The sequence below is a fragment of the Sphaerodactylus townsendi genome, linkage group LG11 (assembly GCF_021028975.2).
Source record: "Sphaerodactylus townsendi isolate TG3544 linkage group LG11, MPM_Stown_v2.3, whole genome shotgun sequence".
Classification (NCBI taxonomy): Eukaryota; Metazoa; Chordata; class Lepidosauria; order Squamata; family Sphaerodactylidae; genus Sphaerodactylus; species Sphaerodactylus townsendi.
Genome location: NC_059435.1, coordinates 39,529,162 through 39,545,514, shown reverse-complemented (window position 1 = coordinate 39,545,514; position 16,353 = coordinate 39,529,162). Strand labels below are relative to the sequence as shown.

Below are 16,353 nucleotides of genomic sequence, written 5' to 3'. Positions count from 1 at the left end.
CAAAGGTAGCTGTTGTGGGGATAGGAAGAGAAGGTGTTTGTAAGGCACTTTATGTTTCCTTACAGGAGAGAAAGATGGGGTATAAATCCAAACTCTTCTTCTGTTATCATTATTTAAATATGATAACTTTCCTAACTATAAAAATACAACTTGGGGAGAATAACTATGTAAAACAAAGAGTTGATTCATATTACTGTGCAAGTTGGTATTCAGTGGAGATTGAATGAATGTTGAGTGTGTGGCAAATCAGTTTTGTAGCTGTTTCATAGTACACCCTGATTCTATTTTTTTCTCTGAGTTTGAGTATTATTACTGCTGAACTACGCTTGGTAGCATCTGGGGTGATGTGGTGAAACAGTTGCCAAATCCTGCTAAACAAAATATCACTTGGATCAAGAAACTGTCCGGTTATTTTATTGAGCAAGAAGATCCAGCTTTGGACTGTATTCTCTCATATCTTTTGCTCTATTATCATAAAAATCACTTGTTGAATGAGTTCCGCATACTCTCATGCCCCAGTGAAATAGATACATTCATTTAAGGTAAGATTGCAACTTTCCAGGGAAAAGGAAGTCTTGTCCCTTTAATGGCAAACCAACTCAAAATGCTAGGTGAAATCTAGATGGTGATATCTAGATTTGCTGATGCTGCTATTATTTAGAGATTGGTTATTCCCAAATAGAAAGGTTTTGCCTCCAAAACTAAGATTTTTCATCAAGCCTGAATTTTCAGAATCCTAAATGGTAGCGAGGCTATTAGATATGGTATATCTAATAGGGAGGCTATTAGATATGGTATAACATGAACCAAATCCTTATAAGTTCATATTTGATGAAAGCAATACAATTATCAATGATAAACAATGTAAAATACAGTGATTAATAGGCTTAATTTAAGATCTAATTTACTGGTTGGATCCAAGATGTTTTTCATTTGTGTGAAAAGGAAGTAGAACAGTTAGGAGTGTCTGAAAAGAAACGGGACATTCCTTTTTAAAATTTTGTAAACTTTATTGAAATATAATACATACAAAGTTTTAAAGTTCCTATTAAAAATCAAAGTTGCTGCAGATGGTGAGACCTTTCTTTGCTCAATAATCACACAACAACGACAGGCTGGAAAAGGAATGGGCTGCAGCCCAGTTTATTAAATATATAATAACACAATCAAAACAGAACTATGTACATTAGAGCTGGGCGGCAAACGGGTCGCACATCACATCCCAATATCCATGGGACTGACGGGAAGGGAAGCCCCAGAGATAGCACTCCGGCTTCACCCTTCCCGCCCATGCTGAGGAGGCGGGCACCGGCTAAGCCCATGGCCGCCTGACAGCCCGGCCTCCTCCCGTGCTTGCTGGGGTGTCGGGCACCGGCTAAGCCCATGGCCGCCTGTCGGCCCGACCCAACCCCACTCCCTGGGGTGTCGGGCAGCGGCCCGGCCTGCTGGCCTGCCAGCCCCACCCCCACCCTACCACAGGGCACAAGCCTGGGAGACCCAGCCGGAAGACTCGTTTTCCCCCCAGATGTGCGAACCCGTTGCAAACCCGCCAGGACTGCGACAGTAAAGGACCACAACCCCCAACCCCTAAACCACAGGGAGGGCGGGTGGGCCACGCCTTGCTGGGTCTCGCCGCTGGGAAGGGCGCGGACTGAGCGAGGCGTCCTTATATACCCTGGCTCCTCCCGCCTTTACGGCTGGGAGCCAATCATTGCACCCGGTTCTGCAGCATGCCGCCAAAACCATGCATGCCCATATTTCGCTCCGTTGCTCACCCCGGCAGCAATGGTTGCCCCCGGTTATTCGGGTGCATCTAATTAATTGAAGAAAAGATCATACAATTATTTCACTTTCCATTAACCATACTAACTTTCTGTCATTTTCACCAATTTATCTTACAAATTCACAATTCCATATCCTTTTAAATTTAACTCATACCAAATTAACTAATTCTCATTTACTACGGTACATGCTAGATGTTTTGTATAATATATATATATTCCTCATCTTAATGCTGAAGAGATGTTGACAGGTATATAAGTTCTTTTCCGTCTTTGGTATATTTCACCAGGGAATACCAGTCTTTTAGATAGTTCTCCAAACATTTATTCTTTACTAATGCCAATAGTAAAGTAAATGGTGGCTGCATATTTCAACAATTTATTCATCCAATCTTTTATTGTTGGCATGTCTTCTGATTTCTAATATCTGGCTACTGAAGTTCTTGCTGCTGGGATCATGTATTATGTCAATTTTTCATTGTCTTTTTAAATAGAATATATTTAACATAAACATCTCTTTTTTAATCTCAAAATCATAACCCAAAATATTTTTCATTTTAACATAGGCTGTACCATATATGAACCTGTGTTTTGCTTACATCTCCAGTATATGTAAGAAACTTTAGGATATTTTAGCAGGTTTTACTGAGTAAAGGTACTAATGATAAAACATCTTGTAGAAGTTTTCTTTAAGGTTGGCATCACATGTAATCCCCCCCCCCAAAAAAAATTTCTGTCGCAAATGTTCAACTCATTTACAGAGCCAACCTCTCATGGCCATGTTAACATGCATTTCTTTACTCTGTTTCTGTTTCTTTTATCAATAATACTTTATATATCCTTTTAATCGTAAATTTTTTCATCCTTACAAGGAGCTTCCCAAAATGTCATGTTTGTGTTTAGAAACCTACTTTCACATTTTGTTTATACTTTTCTTTAAATTCATAGTATAGAAACCACTGACATTTTTCACCTCTAATTTTAATTTCAAGGAAATGGGACACTCTACCCAACTTAATTTCCACTAGATAGACCCATCATTAGCTAAGTTTGAGTTTTTAAAAAGGAGGATCAGTTCACAAATTACAGTTTTGGCCAGAAGAGCACTGGTGATTGCCTACAGGTATATCCTGTCACAGAGAAATAAGATGTGTGAACCTGTTGAATATGGCTACGCTCAGCAGGAATTCCTGCTGTTAGTGGTTGAAAAGTTGCAGCGCGATCATAGTTGTTAAGTATGCATGCTTTATGTTTTCTCACTGCTCTTTCAAACATTACATAGAAGAGGGTGAACATTAGAGCAGAAGGGAATGACTTTCACTTTCTTTGCCTCTGCTGTAGTATGAAAAATGGGGCTCTTTGATTCCCCCATACCCCAACCTGGATGGCCCAGGCCAGCCCATCTCATAAGATCTTGGTTAGTACTTGGATGGAGGATCACCAGGGAAGTCCAGGCTTGCTATGCAAAGCACCTCTGTTCATTTCTTGCCTTGATAACCCTATGGAATCACCATACATCCACTGTGACTTGATGACCCTGTCTACCACTGACCCACCACTTACTCTACAGGACAGTGCAGTCTCATGGACCCAACAAGAGTGATAGTTTTGGCAACGCCCACTTTCTACCAAAAGTTTAGGAAAGCACAAGTGTGAATCATTCTTGCTTCATCTTTCCCAAGCTCTGTGTAATGTTTTCATTGCTTCTGATATTACCACACCCCAATATATGATTATTGATCCTCTTGCAGCTGCTCAGTATTATCTTCTGTTATCTGAGTCTTGACCCATGCAGCTCCTCACAGAGTAAAACAAAATTTCTCACCTTTAATTCCCACTTATTTTGGTAGACACAGAAGAACAATAAAGGCCTGAACTGAAATAGGAACAGCCTCCTCACTTGGCGCTTACCTCTTGAGAGCTGAAGCATGTAAGCAGAACAGTGTGGTGCCCACTCCTAATAAATGTGAAATGTAAGTCTTGCACTAATTCGACATTTTAAGAACTTGGTTAAATATGGAATAAACATTGTACCTACAAGCTTCATTTCTGCTGAATGAGATGTTAATATTATGTTTGAGAGATATTCAAGTTAAATGTAATCACGGCATCCTCCTGGCGAGTTTTGAAAAAAAAAATTAGCTTGGGATAACTTAACGTTCCTGCGCAACAGCATTTCTTCTTGCTAGCCAGACAACCGCTCAAAGTAGCAAGTATCCATTTGACTGTGTTAGACAACCTATTTAGAGAGGAACTTCCTCATATGCACGCTCAGCACTCTGTCTAGACATGATTCAGTCAGACTTTTTTCCAGTATCAGGAATCATGATCATCATATGAGTAAATAGAACACATCTTACACTTGTAAACATCAATATGAACCGGACTGCAACTGGTAATTCTCCATACCTTTGTTCAGTGGTTGATAAAGGATTTGAGAGGAATGCCCCACAAATGTTCCATTTTCATAGCTGTGTTCTTAGTTGCCATTGCAGGGGTTCATACCCCTAATACAGGTCTCCCCAACATGGTGCTTTTAGCAGAAAACTGGTCCTGCATCTCCCTCCAATAGAAAGATGCAGGAGACAAGCTTAGTAAATAAAATAAAATGAAATAAAACAAACCTTTTACTTTGCCAGCAAAAGGAAGAACACAGAGCAACATGTCTCTTTAGTGCATTCTTCAACTCAGTGAAACTCCAGCTATAATTTATAGGGGTTTTTATTTCATATATGGTCATGCTAGGTGTGTAGCTATTTCATTGGTTAAAAGTGATAGTGTACCTTCTAATTCTATCGTGCATTGAAAACTAATCCTGCACTGTAACTCTAACTAGTACACTGTACTATGTGCATCCAGATAAAGCAAAACTGAAAATCTCTCCCCCCCCCCAAAAAAAAAAAGCTGTTTTGGCTTTTTGAGGGTTTATTGGCTTTAAAACATGGCAGTAATTTAAAGGAGCTGAAAAGCAGAGCCTGGAGAATGTCACATTTTTCTGGCATTTTAGGGTCTGCTTTGGCCCACCACCTTTAAAAAAGTAGGGGAACCCCTCTCCCCCTCCCTTACCTGCTGAGCTGCCTTTGAAGTCCACATGGGCTTGGAGGCAGTAGAGAGCTTGGACTTCGGAGGCAGCAAGGGAGGAGCAGAGCTGAATGCTAGGGCTGGCTAAGGGAACCCAGCATTCAGTTCTCCCCCACCATGTGGATTTTGTAGGCAGGGAAGGTGCAAAGCTGAATGCTGGTATTTTTTAAAGGATCAGGTTTTTTAAAAACCCCAAAATTTTAAAAAAGCCTTAAAGAGTCAGGAGAAAAACCCCTTTTTTGGCTTTTTTGAAAATGTTTGTATCTTTTAAGCTTGAACATAAAAAATACCAAAGAAAGTATACCCCTACAAACCACCAACCATGAACATATGAAGCTGCCTTCTGCCACTGACATTTCAATCTCAGCATTGTCTACTGTGACAGGCAGTGACTCCCCCAATTCTTAGGCTGAGAAATTCCTTTCACCTTTCCCAGCCCTTATTATTATTTATAAAATTCATTTATCTTCTTGATACTTATATCAATGTATTGTTTAAGATATGCTCTTAGTAGTCTAAAGATACTCTTAAATATTGTAGCTAAAATGCTATACTAAAAAAGTCAAAGGATAATTCACGACATTTCGGAACATAGTATTTTAGTATTGTCCCTAATATATGTTGTGCATTCTTTTCCCCAAATTGAATTCATTTCTGTCAGTCAAGTGGCTTTCTGTCTTCTTTCTTCCATGGGCATAAACATGTTCTGAGAAGGCCGTTATAAACTCAGACCCTCTGAAGTTTGCTTTTAGTCAATGTAGGGTTGAAGAGGAATGGGGTTGGGGCTTGAAGTTATCAGGTTTTCTGTTTGTGTTTTTAAGGGGCCCTATTATTTCCATGTTTCCTAAAGTTATGGGTGACTATATTTATGGGTTCCCTTTTCCCCCTCTCCTTTTAACATGTAGATTTATGAGGAATCAAAGATGAATTTGGAGCAGGAGAGGCCTTTTGTCTGCAGTGCCCCAGGCTGCTCACAGGTGAGTTGAGTCGGCAGGAATAGAAACCAAGTCTAGCTGTAGCCTGCATAGTACTTCTGGATATAGTAACATGTATTTTGTAAAAACATTTTCTTTTTTTAAACACAGTTCTTTCTCCACAAAGAATTATACGGCTGTGTATTACTGGACATTTAAAATCATACTAAGACCTACATGTGCAACTTTATTTCCCCTCCAGATGCATACAAGTATTTTTGTCCCTCAAATGAGAGATATATTGTGAAATAGAGATATATTGTGAAATATTTCAAAGGCTTCAGAAGTTTGCTGTCCGAGGGTGGATCTCTTTTTGTGCGAGTCCCCTTTTAACAATAATACACAGTACTCAATTGCTGGGTAATAAATTGGCCATAGCCATTTTATTGAGCAGAAGCGTGAGGCTAAGCATGGGTCTGGGTCTGGTCAAACGGGTGACGTGCGACAGCTCAGCAGGGCGGATGCCTCGTTCCGAGCTTCATTCCATTGCGGGGCTCTGCCGGGCAGACGCTCCTGGCCAGAGATGTTCCCCTTCGGCCCGGTTCGACAGGGGCGGTCGCCTCTTGCCGCTGTTGCCGTTCCCAAGGGGAAGGCGTAGCTCCCTAGCTCCCTTCCCCTTCCCTTCCAGAGCCATATCCATGCACCAAACCGCCACAAGAGCACGGGGGCCTGCCCCCGTCTCCCACCAAATGCTTCTCTCTACCCCAGCCACTCCCGCAAAGCTGCCTGGATGCAGCGCAGCCGCCGGCCCATGCCGAGGTCTGTGAGGTGAACACGATAGTCCCAGCCGGATCACGGAAGGATATGGGCGGGTGGGCGATGCTCCTGCTGCTACCCGCCAGTACAAACCGGGACACAGCCCGGTCGATCCTCCTCCTGACCACATCAACCCCGACCAGGGGCCCAGGCCCTGCGCCAGGCATGTCTCTCCAGCAACTGCAAGCAGGGGGTGGTAGCACTGGGAAGGAGGAGAGAAAACCGCACCCGAGCCCCGCAGCTTGTTGTGCGGAGGTGGCTGCACAGCGAGGTGTCCAATGCACAATGCAGTGGCCGCAATCCACACCTGCTACCCTGCGCCTCCTAGAAGAACTGAGAAAAGAAAAGGACAAGTTAATGTGCCGGGAAGGGGTGCCCCGAGCCCCCTGCAGGCCGAGGGCCACCTGCAGCCCGCTGCCTGAACCCTGGACATTTAAAATCATACTAAGACCTACATGTGCAACTTTATTTCCCCTCCAGATGCATACAAGTATTTTTGTCCCTCAAATGAGAGATATATTGTGAAATAGAGATATATTGTGAAATATTTCAAAGGCTTCAGAAGTTTATCCCACCTGTCCTTCCTTCAAGGGTCCAGTATCCATCTGAAATCTGGTTCATTCATGCAGTTTAATTTCTTTAAATCCACAAGTTATCACAGGTAGAACACTGCACTTCCATTTTGAAAGCAAACCTTTTCAGTAGTTTAAATTCAGTATAGCAGTATAGTATCAGGTCTTGAATGATCAAGTTGTACTAATAGGGATTCAAGGAATGCACATGATTCTCATGGCATTTTTAAATCTTCGCTGGGTGAAAAAGATGACCCCCCACCTGTCCCAATCCAATCAAGCCACAGTTATCTATACAACAGTCACCGCTAGATTAGACCACTGCAGTTGTTTCTATGCAAATTAAAAATGGAATGTTTGATATTTGGGGGTTGTACTTAGAAAACAGCATGGAGGAACTATGCTGGATTCCTCATGGGCCAAAAACTATGGTGGATTCCGCATGGGTCTGAAAATGGTGTAAACCCCTTTACATCATTTTAAACCATTTTACACTGTTTTCACACTGTTTTCACACCGCTGTTTTTCGCCCATGCGGAATCTGCCTATGAGTGTTCTCAAGAAACTGTGTAGTTCGATATCTGTTAATTCCTACAATATACTAAGTACTAATGGTATTACAAACCCTTGAAAATTAGAACATGTATAGAACAGCTGATGTTTATTTATGTAAAATATTTCTGCCTTTCTCCCTGATAGCTGGTATCTAAAGTTGGAAAGGCAGACGATCAGAATAATATGGGTAACATGAAGTAGATATTTAGGCATGTAGGTAGTTTGGAAGTGTATTATGATTCCATGCTGCAAACTGCCATTGCAACAATTAGTACTGTGTTTAGAATATATCAGGCGTGTAGGAAAGCTAAAAAGCAAAAATTAGTTGGCAACTTAAGAACTGCTTGAATATTGGTAATGAAATATAAAAAAATGACACAAACTCCTACACTACAAGGATGGCAAAGGAAAATCTTGAAAAAGTGTAGATTGATAAAACTACACTGCTAAAACTGGGGAAGAGAGAAATGTTAATCAGAATTTGTTACTTGATATTGAAGGAGTTGGGATCTGTGTTTAATAAATTTTAGAATAAGTTAAACTTATAAGCAGATTTGGGAAAAGAAGTATTATTTGTCATTTATAAGATGATAACAAGGATTGTCCTTATTTATGGCTTTTTACTTGTAATGTTTTTCAGATTTTTAATAAAATTATTTTTGAAAAATCAGCCTTTTAAGCTGTTTACTTAGCTTGGTGCTGTGATTCATGCTTCAGATTTGACCCCCCCCCCCACACACACAGAGAAACAAGATTCTTCACATGAGCAGAATCTCATTTTACATTATGAGCTACTTTACAATTTTTAAGTGCAGTGATGTTTGATGCATAATGAATGCAAGCATGAGAAGCTAGGTAAAAGTATATGCAAAATCAGGTAATGATAGACTTGAATAATCATGTATGGTGTGAACTGGCACTTTCATTTAGGATGGATTACATTACATATATATATCTGGACTCTTATAACAAGTGCTGTTTGAATTTATATATAATGACCATTTTTGAAGGCATTTACCTGATGTTCAGATTCTGTCAGCAGGCAGCTACAGCAGCTGAAGTGCATAGATCTGTGAGTCAACAGAGTAACTTAATAAAAAAAATTTTTGCTTAATCTTTGAGTGGATATTCAGTTGAGATACGATTCTAAAAATACTCTCCTCTGCGTGTGTGCATGCGTGTGCATGCACAAAGTTCCATCAAGTTGCTACCAACTTATGGTGACCACCTAGGGTTTTCAAGGCAAGAGACGTTCAGAGGTGTTTTGCCATTGCCTGCTGTAATGGGGCGCTTACATTCAATGGCAAGGAAGAGCTATTTTCCCACCACTAGCCACCAATTGTAACAGGCCTACAATCAAGGTTCCCACTAAACCGACCAGTGGGGTTTCCTTTGCCACCCCAAATAACCCAGGCTAGTGTTCAGGGATCTTCTTTTTTTTTCTGCTGCCACCATTAAAGGGAAGGAACTAGGAATCCCAAAACTGCTGCTAGCTGCCAAACACATAAAGGATCCCACCTCACATTCGCTCTTGGTCTGAGGGGAATGTCCTTCAGAGTCCCATATACAAAAATGGAGGGAACTCAAAATTTGCTGGCATTCTAGTCTCTCAGACAGGCACTCTTCAACCTTTCACACACAAACGCAGGCTGGCATGAGGGTAACTTGAACACAATGAATGAAATTTATTTTAAAAACAGAAGAAAGGCTTCTTAAACTGCCTCAGAGAGGTACTAACGCTTGATGGTTTCAGAGAGGTTCTTTTCACTTAAAAGTTACAGAGCTTCTGATGGTATTTAGGTTTCACCCATACACAGACACACGCAGGTGTCTCTCAGAAACTACTTGGCTTTTATACACTTTGCTTTTCCTCACAGACAGACACTAGTCCTTTCTGATCCACAACCCACTGAATACACACACACCCAGTCTATGCCCTGTGAGATTCTGGCATACAAAGCCTCTCTCTCTCACACTACTCCCAAACTGGCCTCACTGCCTCTGGAACGACCTTTTCCCAGACTGGTGTTGTACAGGGGCAGGACAGACTCCTAGGTCTGGTCAATGTCTACTGACAAGTCTCTGGCCGGCACTTCACGCTGCACCAAAAAGCCAGTGCCTTCCTTCCTCTCACAATCTTCCTTCGCTTGAGGAGAGTCACTAGAATCCTGCCAGCTATCTGAGCTAGACCAGAATTCCTTTACACCAGAGACAAGAGTGGAGAGACTTCGCTCCACAGACTCTGCTCTCAACTGAACACGAGCTGTTCTCTTCAGAACTCCCAATGAAGAACTGTCTGACAGGCTCTCTCTGTCTTTCTGTTTATCCCACAGCGTTTTAGCGCCCCCTTACACTGGTCAGGGGCAACAGTGCCTTCCATCGACCAATCACCTTGCTTTTATTTAAATTAGGGCCTGCTGCCTACTTTTACTGTCACCCAGGCCTCTTTAAGCAGGCCTACTTCACACCAGCCCTTCAGGGTGGGGCAAGTCCGTTACACCTGCATAGGCTCAGAGAGAGTTCTGAAAAAACTGTAACTGTCCCAAGGTCACCCAGCAGGCTTTATGAGAAGAACTGGGAAATGGAGCCTGGTTATCCAAATTAGAATGCACCACTTTTAACCACTACACCACACTGACTGCCTACTCTCATGCACACTCTCAAAGAAAATGCAGGTTCTTTTCCATTCAACTACATTTCAACTACTGTGACGCATGAACTGAATCCAGGCCAAACTGATAATTTCCACCAATTCCTCTTTGCCATTCCAGATCCACCCCCACCCCTTGTAGTCCCTCAGGTTCCCTCTCTGCCAGAAGTAACTTTGTGTGGAGATCAGTGATCTGCTGTGGGCAGAGAGGGGATATGAGAGAAAATGTCATTGTACAAATGTGGTCTGTGACTACTCAGTGTCAGTAAATTTTGCCTAATCAACCAATCCATTATAATAGATTGCTTGTGAGTACAAGCCCCACAGTGAGAGAGAGAGAGAGAGAGAGAGAGAGAGAGAGAGAGAGAGATGCAATAAAGAGAATTGAATAAAGTCCTGTTGAGTTTTACAAGTAGGGAAGAAACTGCTTCTAGCTAGTCTGACAGATAATTATGTTAATTGTTTTTGAGAAGGTTCTCATAAAACATGTTTTCTGTATATGTCAGTAATTTTTTTTAAAATCATAGATATTAATAGTAATTTTTTTTAAAAAAATGACAGTCAGGCCTGATTTCCCTCAGGGATATTTTATAAAACTGTAGAAATATCTACAGAGCACTGTAAATAATTTATAAGTTTGTAAACCAAAAAAACTGTAAAGAAAGATAATGTAGATAGGCAGAAGAAAAGAAGAAAATGCTCTCATTGGAAAGGAAGGAGGAGAGGCTCTTTCATGTGCTTTTATTAATGTCATTATAGAAAATAAGTTTCTTTCAACAACATTTGAAAATTCCTTTATACTTTTCTATACCATTAGATTCTAACCTTTCCCACACCCTTTCCAAGTTATCTTAATGACTGGAACAATGTCTTAATGGAAAAAAAACCCTTGTCTTTTGCCAGAAATATATTTTAGAACTTAAATAATTCTTATTTTCTTTTGTGTTTGCCTAACAGCGTTTTCCGACGGAGGATCACCTGATGATTCACAGGCACAAACATGAAATGACTTTGAAGTTTCCTTCGCTCAAAACAGATAACATGTTATCAGGTAAGAAGACAACACCAAGAAAGTTGCCAATGTTGATGTCGAAAGGATAAACGAAGCACTTTCTAGTGCTCCAATGGTGCCCTCACAGTGCAAATATCATTTGTGCTGTATGCATCACACACTAGACTAGTTTAACATTTTCTTCAGTGGTAAGCAAAATGGTAATAAGGAAGTGGCCCTGGAAATGAATTTAAGATGATAAAATTATTTGGATCATGCCTGAACAAGCAGGGAGTTGGTAGGGATGGACTCTAACCTGCAATAGCACATCTAAGGACATTCTGCATAGTTAGTGACACTTGTTTTAAAAAACTTAGCAGAGAAAGTAATTTGGATCCAGAAGCAATAAGAATACTTGGGAAGCTCTCTTTAATTGTTTGTACTGTTGATGCTATGTAGTCTGGTCCATTCCCCACAATATGAATAAAACTTTTTCAGATCTCAAAATAAAATGTTTTTGTGTGGAATTCCACAGTCCCCCCCGCCAAGTTTGCTAAATGTTTTATTTTTCCTGAAAACATTTTATTTCAAAAACGCTAAAAGCAGGAATTTTTCTAGAAGCCATTTTGAAAATGTTGCCTGCTTGCATGGACGGTCCCAGAAAGAACCGGGAAGACGGCGCCGCTGGGCGCCGTCGCCCGGTCGACTTACCTGCTCTCCGGCGCGTCGCTGGGGCCTGGGGACACGCCTCCCCTGCCCTGCGCGCCTGCTTCCATGTTGCAGAGCAGGGGGGCGTGTCCCCAGGCCCCGGCGACGCGCCGGAGGGCCGGAGAGCAGGTAAGTGAAGGGAGGGAGTGGGGGGGGGGAAGCGCCGGGAAGCTGCTGCCGTTCGCACAGCAGCGGCTTCCAGCCGGCGTTTCCAGAAAAGTGCGCTTCCCAGTGCACTCTGGAAACGTTGGCTCAGCGCCGGGCGGGCAGCGCAAGGGCGGCGCGGCTGCAAAGCAGCTGCGCCCCCCTGTGCGAATGGCGGCCTGGGGACGGCGTTTTTGCCGTCCCCAGGCCACCATATTCTGCCCGTGCGGAAACGGCCACAGAGAGCAGGAAACACTTTATTCCTCTCCTTTTAGGAGCTTTTTCATTTTCACCGCAGCTCACGCCTGCCATTTTCTGCTGCTGCAAGATTCTCTGTGCCGCCCACCATTTGCAGAAGGTTCCCATGAACATTTCTTCTGTTCACTAGATAAAAGTCCAACATTCTTGCGGGGGAGTGGAAAATAAGACCTGGTTTTCCAGGTTACAGTCTGCCATTCTTAAACATTATACCACACAGGCACAAATGAAACTTTAAACATCTCACCATTTTTTTTAAAAAAAACTTTCTGTTAACAATTTAAAGAGAATAATGTTGCATTTCATGTCACTCAACTCAGTATTTGTACACCTTTGTGGAAACAACTATAGATGTTGGCTCTATTATGGTGCCACAATTCACACAGTTCCTGATTCAGGGAAAGAATCTTCAGGCATGCAGTTTGTATGTGCAAGGGCTCTTTCACAAGTTCTGACAACTTATATGGGAAACAGGAGTGGGACCAGAGGGTTCAATTCAATTAGCCCTTCCCCACGATGGAAACTGTACATAGGCTCCATTTGCACTACAATCCTAAGAGAGTCCTACACTTCTGAGTTTACTGAAATCAGTGAGCGTCTAGAATGAACTCTGCTTGTAAGGGCAATGTTAGTAACACTCATTGAGAGATGGTGGAATGAGCTTTCTAGTATAAGCCATACTGAACTAAAGTTTCACACATCCCTGTGGCAGTATATTAACAGTCCCATCCAAGAGGCTGGGTGCCCGGCTGTGGTGCTGTGGCTGCACCAGGCCGTCACTCCCAAGGAGGCTTCCTGGCAGTGTAGGGAGACTCAAAAAGTGAAAAAGGCTCCCTACCACTGAGAATACCCCAATGAACTGAATGGACTTATGCCATCTTTTTGGTGACATTAGTCTGAGGCCCTGGCCAGTGGTATAACCTGGGAAATGGCAGGAAGGAAGCTGAATAATGTTGGCTTCTCCCTCAGCCAGGCCCTGACCTGTACCCACTATGTCAGTGGGAGACAGTGGCATACAGCCGCAAAGCTGTGCCTAGGGAAAGCCTGGGTGCCGTGCCCAGCCCTTACCAAACTCCCCACACTCCATTCCCATGCCAAACTCTCTCAGTGAACTCACACCACCTCCCTGCCACTGCGCTGCCTCCCTTGCGCTTCCTCGAGAGCCAGCGTGGTGTAGTGGTTAAGAGTAGGTGCACTCTAATCTAGAGAACAGGGTTTGATTCCCCGCTTTGCCACTTGAGCTGTGGAGGCTTATCTGGTTAACCAGATTAGTTTGTGCACTCCAACACATGCCAGCTGGGTGACCTTGGGCTAGTCACAGCTCCTTGGAGATCTCTCTGCCCCACCTACCTCACAGGGTGTTTGTTGTTGGGGGAGGGGAAGGTAAAGGAAAGGAGATTGTAAGCCCCTTTGAGTCTCCTTACAGTACAGAAAGGGGTGGGGGTATAAATCCAAACTCTTCTTCTTCTTGAAGAGTGCTGGGGGAGGGGTTTGCCTTCAAGAGATGTCCAGAACATGGGGCAGCAAAGAGTCAGAAGGAGCAGAGCCAAGCAGCACTCTGGGGGGCTGAGAGTACCTACAGCTCCGGGAAGGAAGTCCTCTCCACCCTCTGCTCCTGGCCCTTGCAGGCCCATTTGCAGATGTTCCAAGGAGAGTGCATCACCACCCAAGCCTGGGCCACCAGGAAGGGAATCAGCCATGGTGCAGGCGGTGTGGAGTCTGACCTAACTGCCCATGGGTGGCATGTTGCTTGGTTTGTATGGGTGAGCGGGGAGCAGCTTGGCCACTCACTTCACCCACGGCCCGCCCTACCCAGCCTACCCAGCCAGCCAGGTAGGTGCTCCTCTAACTGCATGCGGCACCCCTTATACACCAGCATTATTTTTAACCACTGCCTGCCTTCCCCCTCCATCACTACCTCACTGCCTGTCTGGCTGGTATTTCCTCTGACTGGCAGTGTTCAAGAAGTCCCCAGCAGTGGCATATCTATGGGGAGAGGTTTAGGGGGGCCAGAATGCATCCCACATGGGGGCCCAAAATGCACCCCTCCTGCACGACACTTGGGTCAAACAAGGCAGCAGAAGACTTGGGATGCTGGTGCAGCTTCTGGCGCAATGTCTTACTACCAGGGAGCAGTGCAGCAGCTACATGTTGGTGGATTTGCTTCTCTGCCAGGGCAAGTGCCCGGGAAAGGGCAAATCCACTGGCACGGTGCAGCACCACTTCCACAGGTGGATTTACACACACACCCAGATGGGGCTGTTAGGGAATGAAACTAGTTTGCCATCCAACCAATTTAGTTTAAAAGTAAGTTAGTGAGGCTGTAATTTAGGATGCATGCATTTTCATTATCCTCATTTTAATAATTAGTTTTTCATTTGACAAAGAGAAATACTGAAAAGTAGCTGTTTCATCACCCCTCTATCCCTTCAGGCAATCTGAATTCCTTACAGTTGGATGGTTTATTCTTACATTTCATAACAAAATATAAAAATGATATATGAGAGGGAGAGGCTTTCTCCTTTAGACTTATTTTCCTTTTAGACATTCATCTCGTCTCCCTCTTCTCTCTCCCCTCAATTTTTGGCAAACTTATTTCATGTCATCTGTATCTGCAACGAATCGCAGTTGCCCCTTAGCAAATCCAGGTGCAAAATTCTTAAACCCCAGCAGTTAAATTCCACCCCCTCCTCATCTTTCTTCATACATCAGCAACAGTATTACCAAAGAGTGTTTTTTTCCCCAATAAGACTTGTTGAGTGAAGATCAACTACTTTCCAAGAGCTCGATGAACAGCAAATTTGGAAAATCTGTGTCTTTGCATAATCATGGTAAATAGAAACATGTTTTCACAAGAATGTGTGGCTCTTTCCATATCACAAAACCATGTCCTCCTCTCAGTCACATCTGATACAAATGCAATATGGCTTCTTCTGACGCTTTGTTTCACCACCAATCTTTCCCGTGGGTGTTGAGAACATGGAAAGGGCTTGTAGAGATTTGCAGTGCGGTGTAGTAAGTCAGGACTAGTGCAACTTGTACATTTTTTTAAATTTTTGTTTGAAAGTAAGACTGTAAATTAAGTATCAAAACTGACAAAAGATGAGCATGCTTATATCTTTTCTCTTGTGGTACAAAAAGGTAGTTGGGGTGGTTTGTAAGGGAATGGTTGGATAAGTGGAAAAGGTTAACAAAGTCTAATTTCTTCCACAAGACAATTTTCCAATTAACTCTTCAGCATTTATGATTGCAGTCTATCAAACAAACATGCTTGTCGAGAACAACCTACTCATGATTCAGCACCTGAGTGCCACACTATACATGACTTGAGTGCCATGTGTAGAGTGGCTCTCCAATGGTGAGGATTTCTGAAAACGTTATCACCCGGACAATTATAATCAGGAGGCGACTTCATTGTGACAATAAATGCAACATGTGCTCTGACTTCACATTTTCCAGGAAAGTGGGAATGTACTAGTTCAGTGATGAGTGAGGGCAATTTATACCACCAGATAATACCAGTGAGAATAGTGCTCTAAACATATGCATCAGCAAACCATCATTGGTCTCTCTGTTCATAATTAGGAAAACATATCAAGGAGGCAGGCTGCATATTATACTTGCCACAGCATAATATGGCAAGTATAATTTTGGTGCCCGAAATGACTTGCCTCGAGGCTTTGTAGCCCTTTGCTTTATTATTACAATTAGGACAATGGAAAGATAACTGTGGTGTACTAGGGTATTTGCTTTGTATGCAGAAAACTTTAGGTTCAGTCCTTGGCTTTCCAGTTGAAAAGACCAGGCAGTTGGTGACATGAAAGAACTCAGCCTTAGTCAGTACAGAGTACTCAGTATAAGGCAACTTCATTTGTCATACTAC

General features: G+C 42.9%; 1 protein-coding gene across 5 annotated transcripts in view; it reads left to right on the top strand.

Moving 5' to 3' along the window:
* The window catches only part of CREB5 (cAMP responsive element binding protein 5), a 285,186-nt gene that overhangs the window by 55,746 nt on the left and 213,087 nt on the right, over positions 1–16,353 (top strand). For 4 of the 5 annotated variants that reach the window (XM_048511159.1, XM_048511158.1, XM_048511160.1 and 1 more), the window contains 3 exons: positions 3,632–3,754; positions 5,768–5,839; positions 11,327–11,420. In XM_048511159.1, the coding sequence (XP_048367116.1) occupies positions 5,786–5,839; positions 11,327–11,420 (148 nt within the window). In that variant the 5' untranslated portion in view covers positions 3,632–3,754; positions 5,768–5,785. Of the gene's footprint in view, positions 1–3,631; positions 3,755–5,767; positions 5,840–11,326; positions 11,421–16,353 lie in introns of those variants that run through there. The other variant, XM_048511162.1, reaches the window with a different exon arrangement.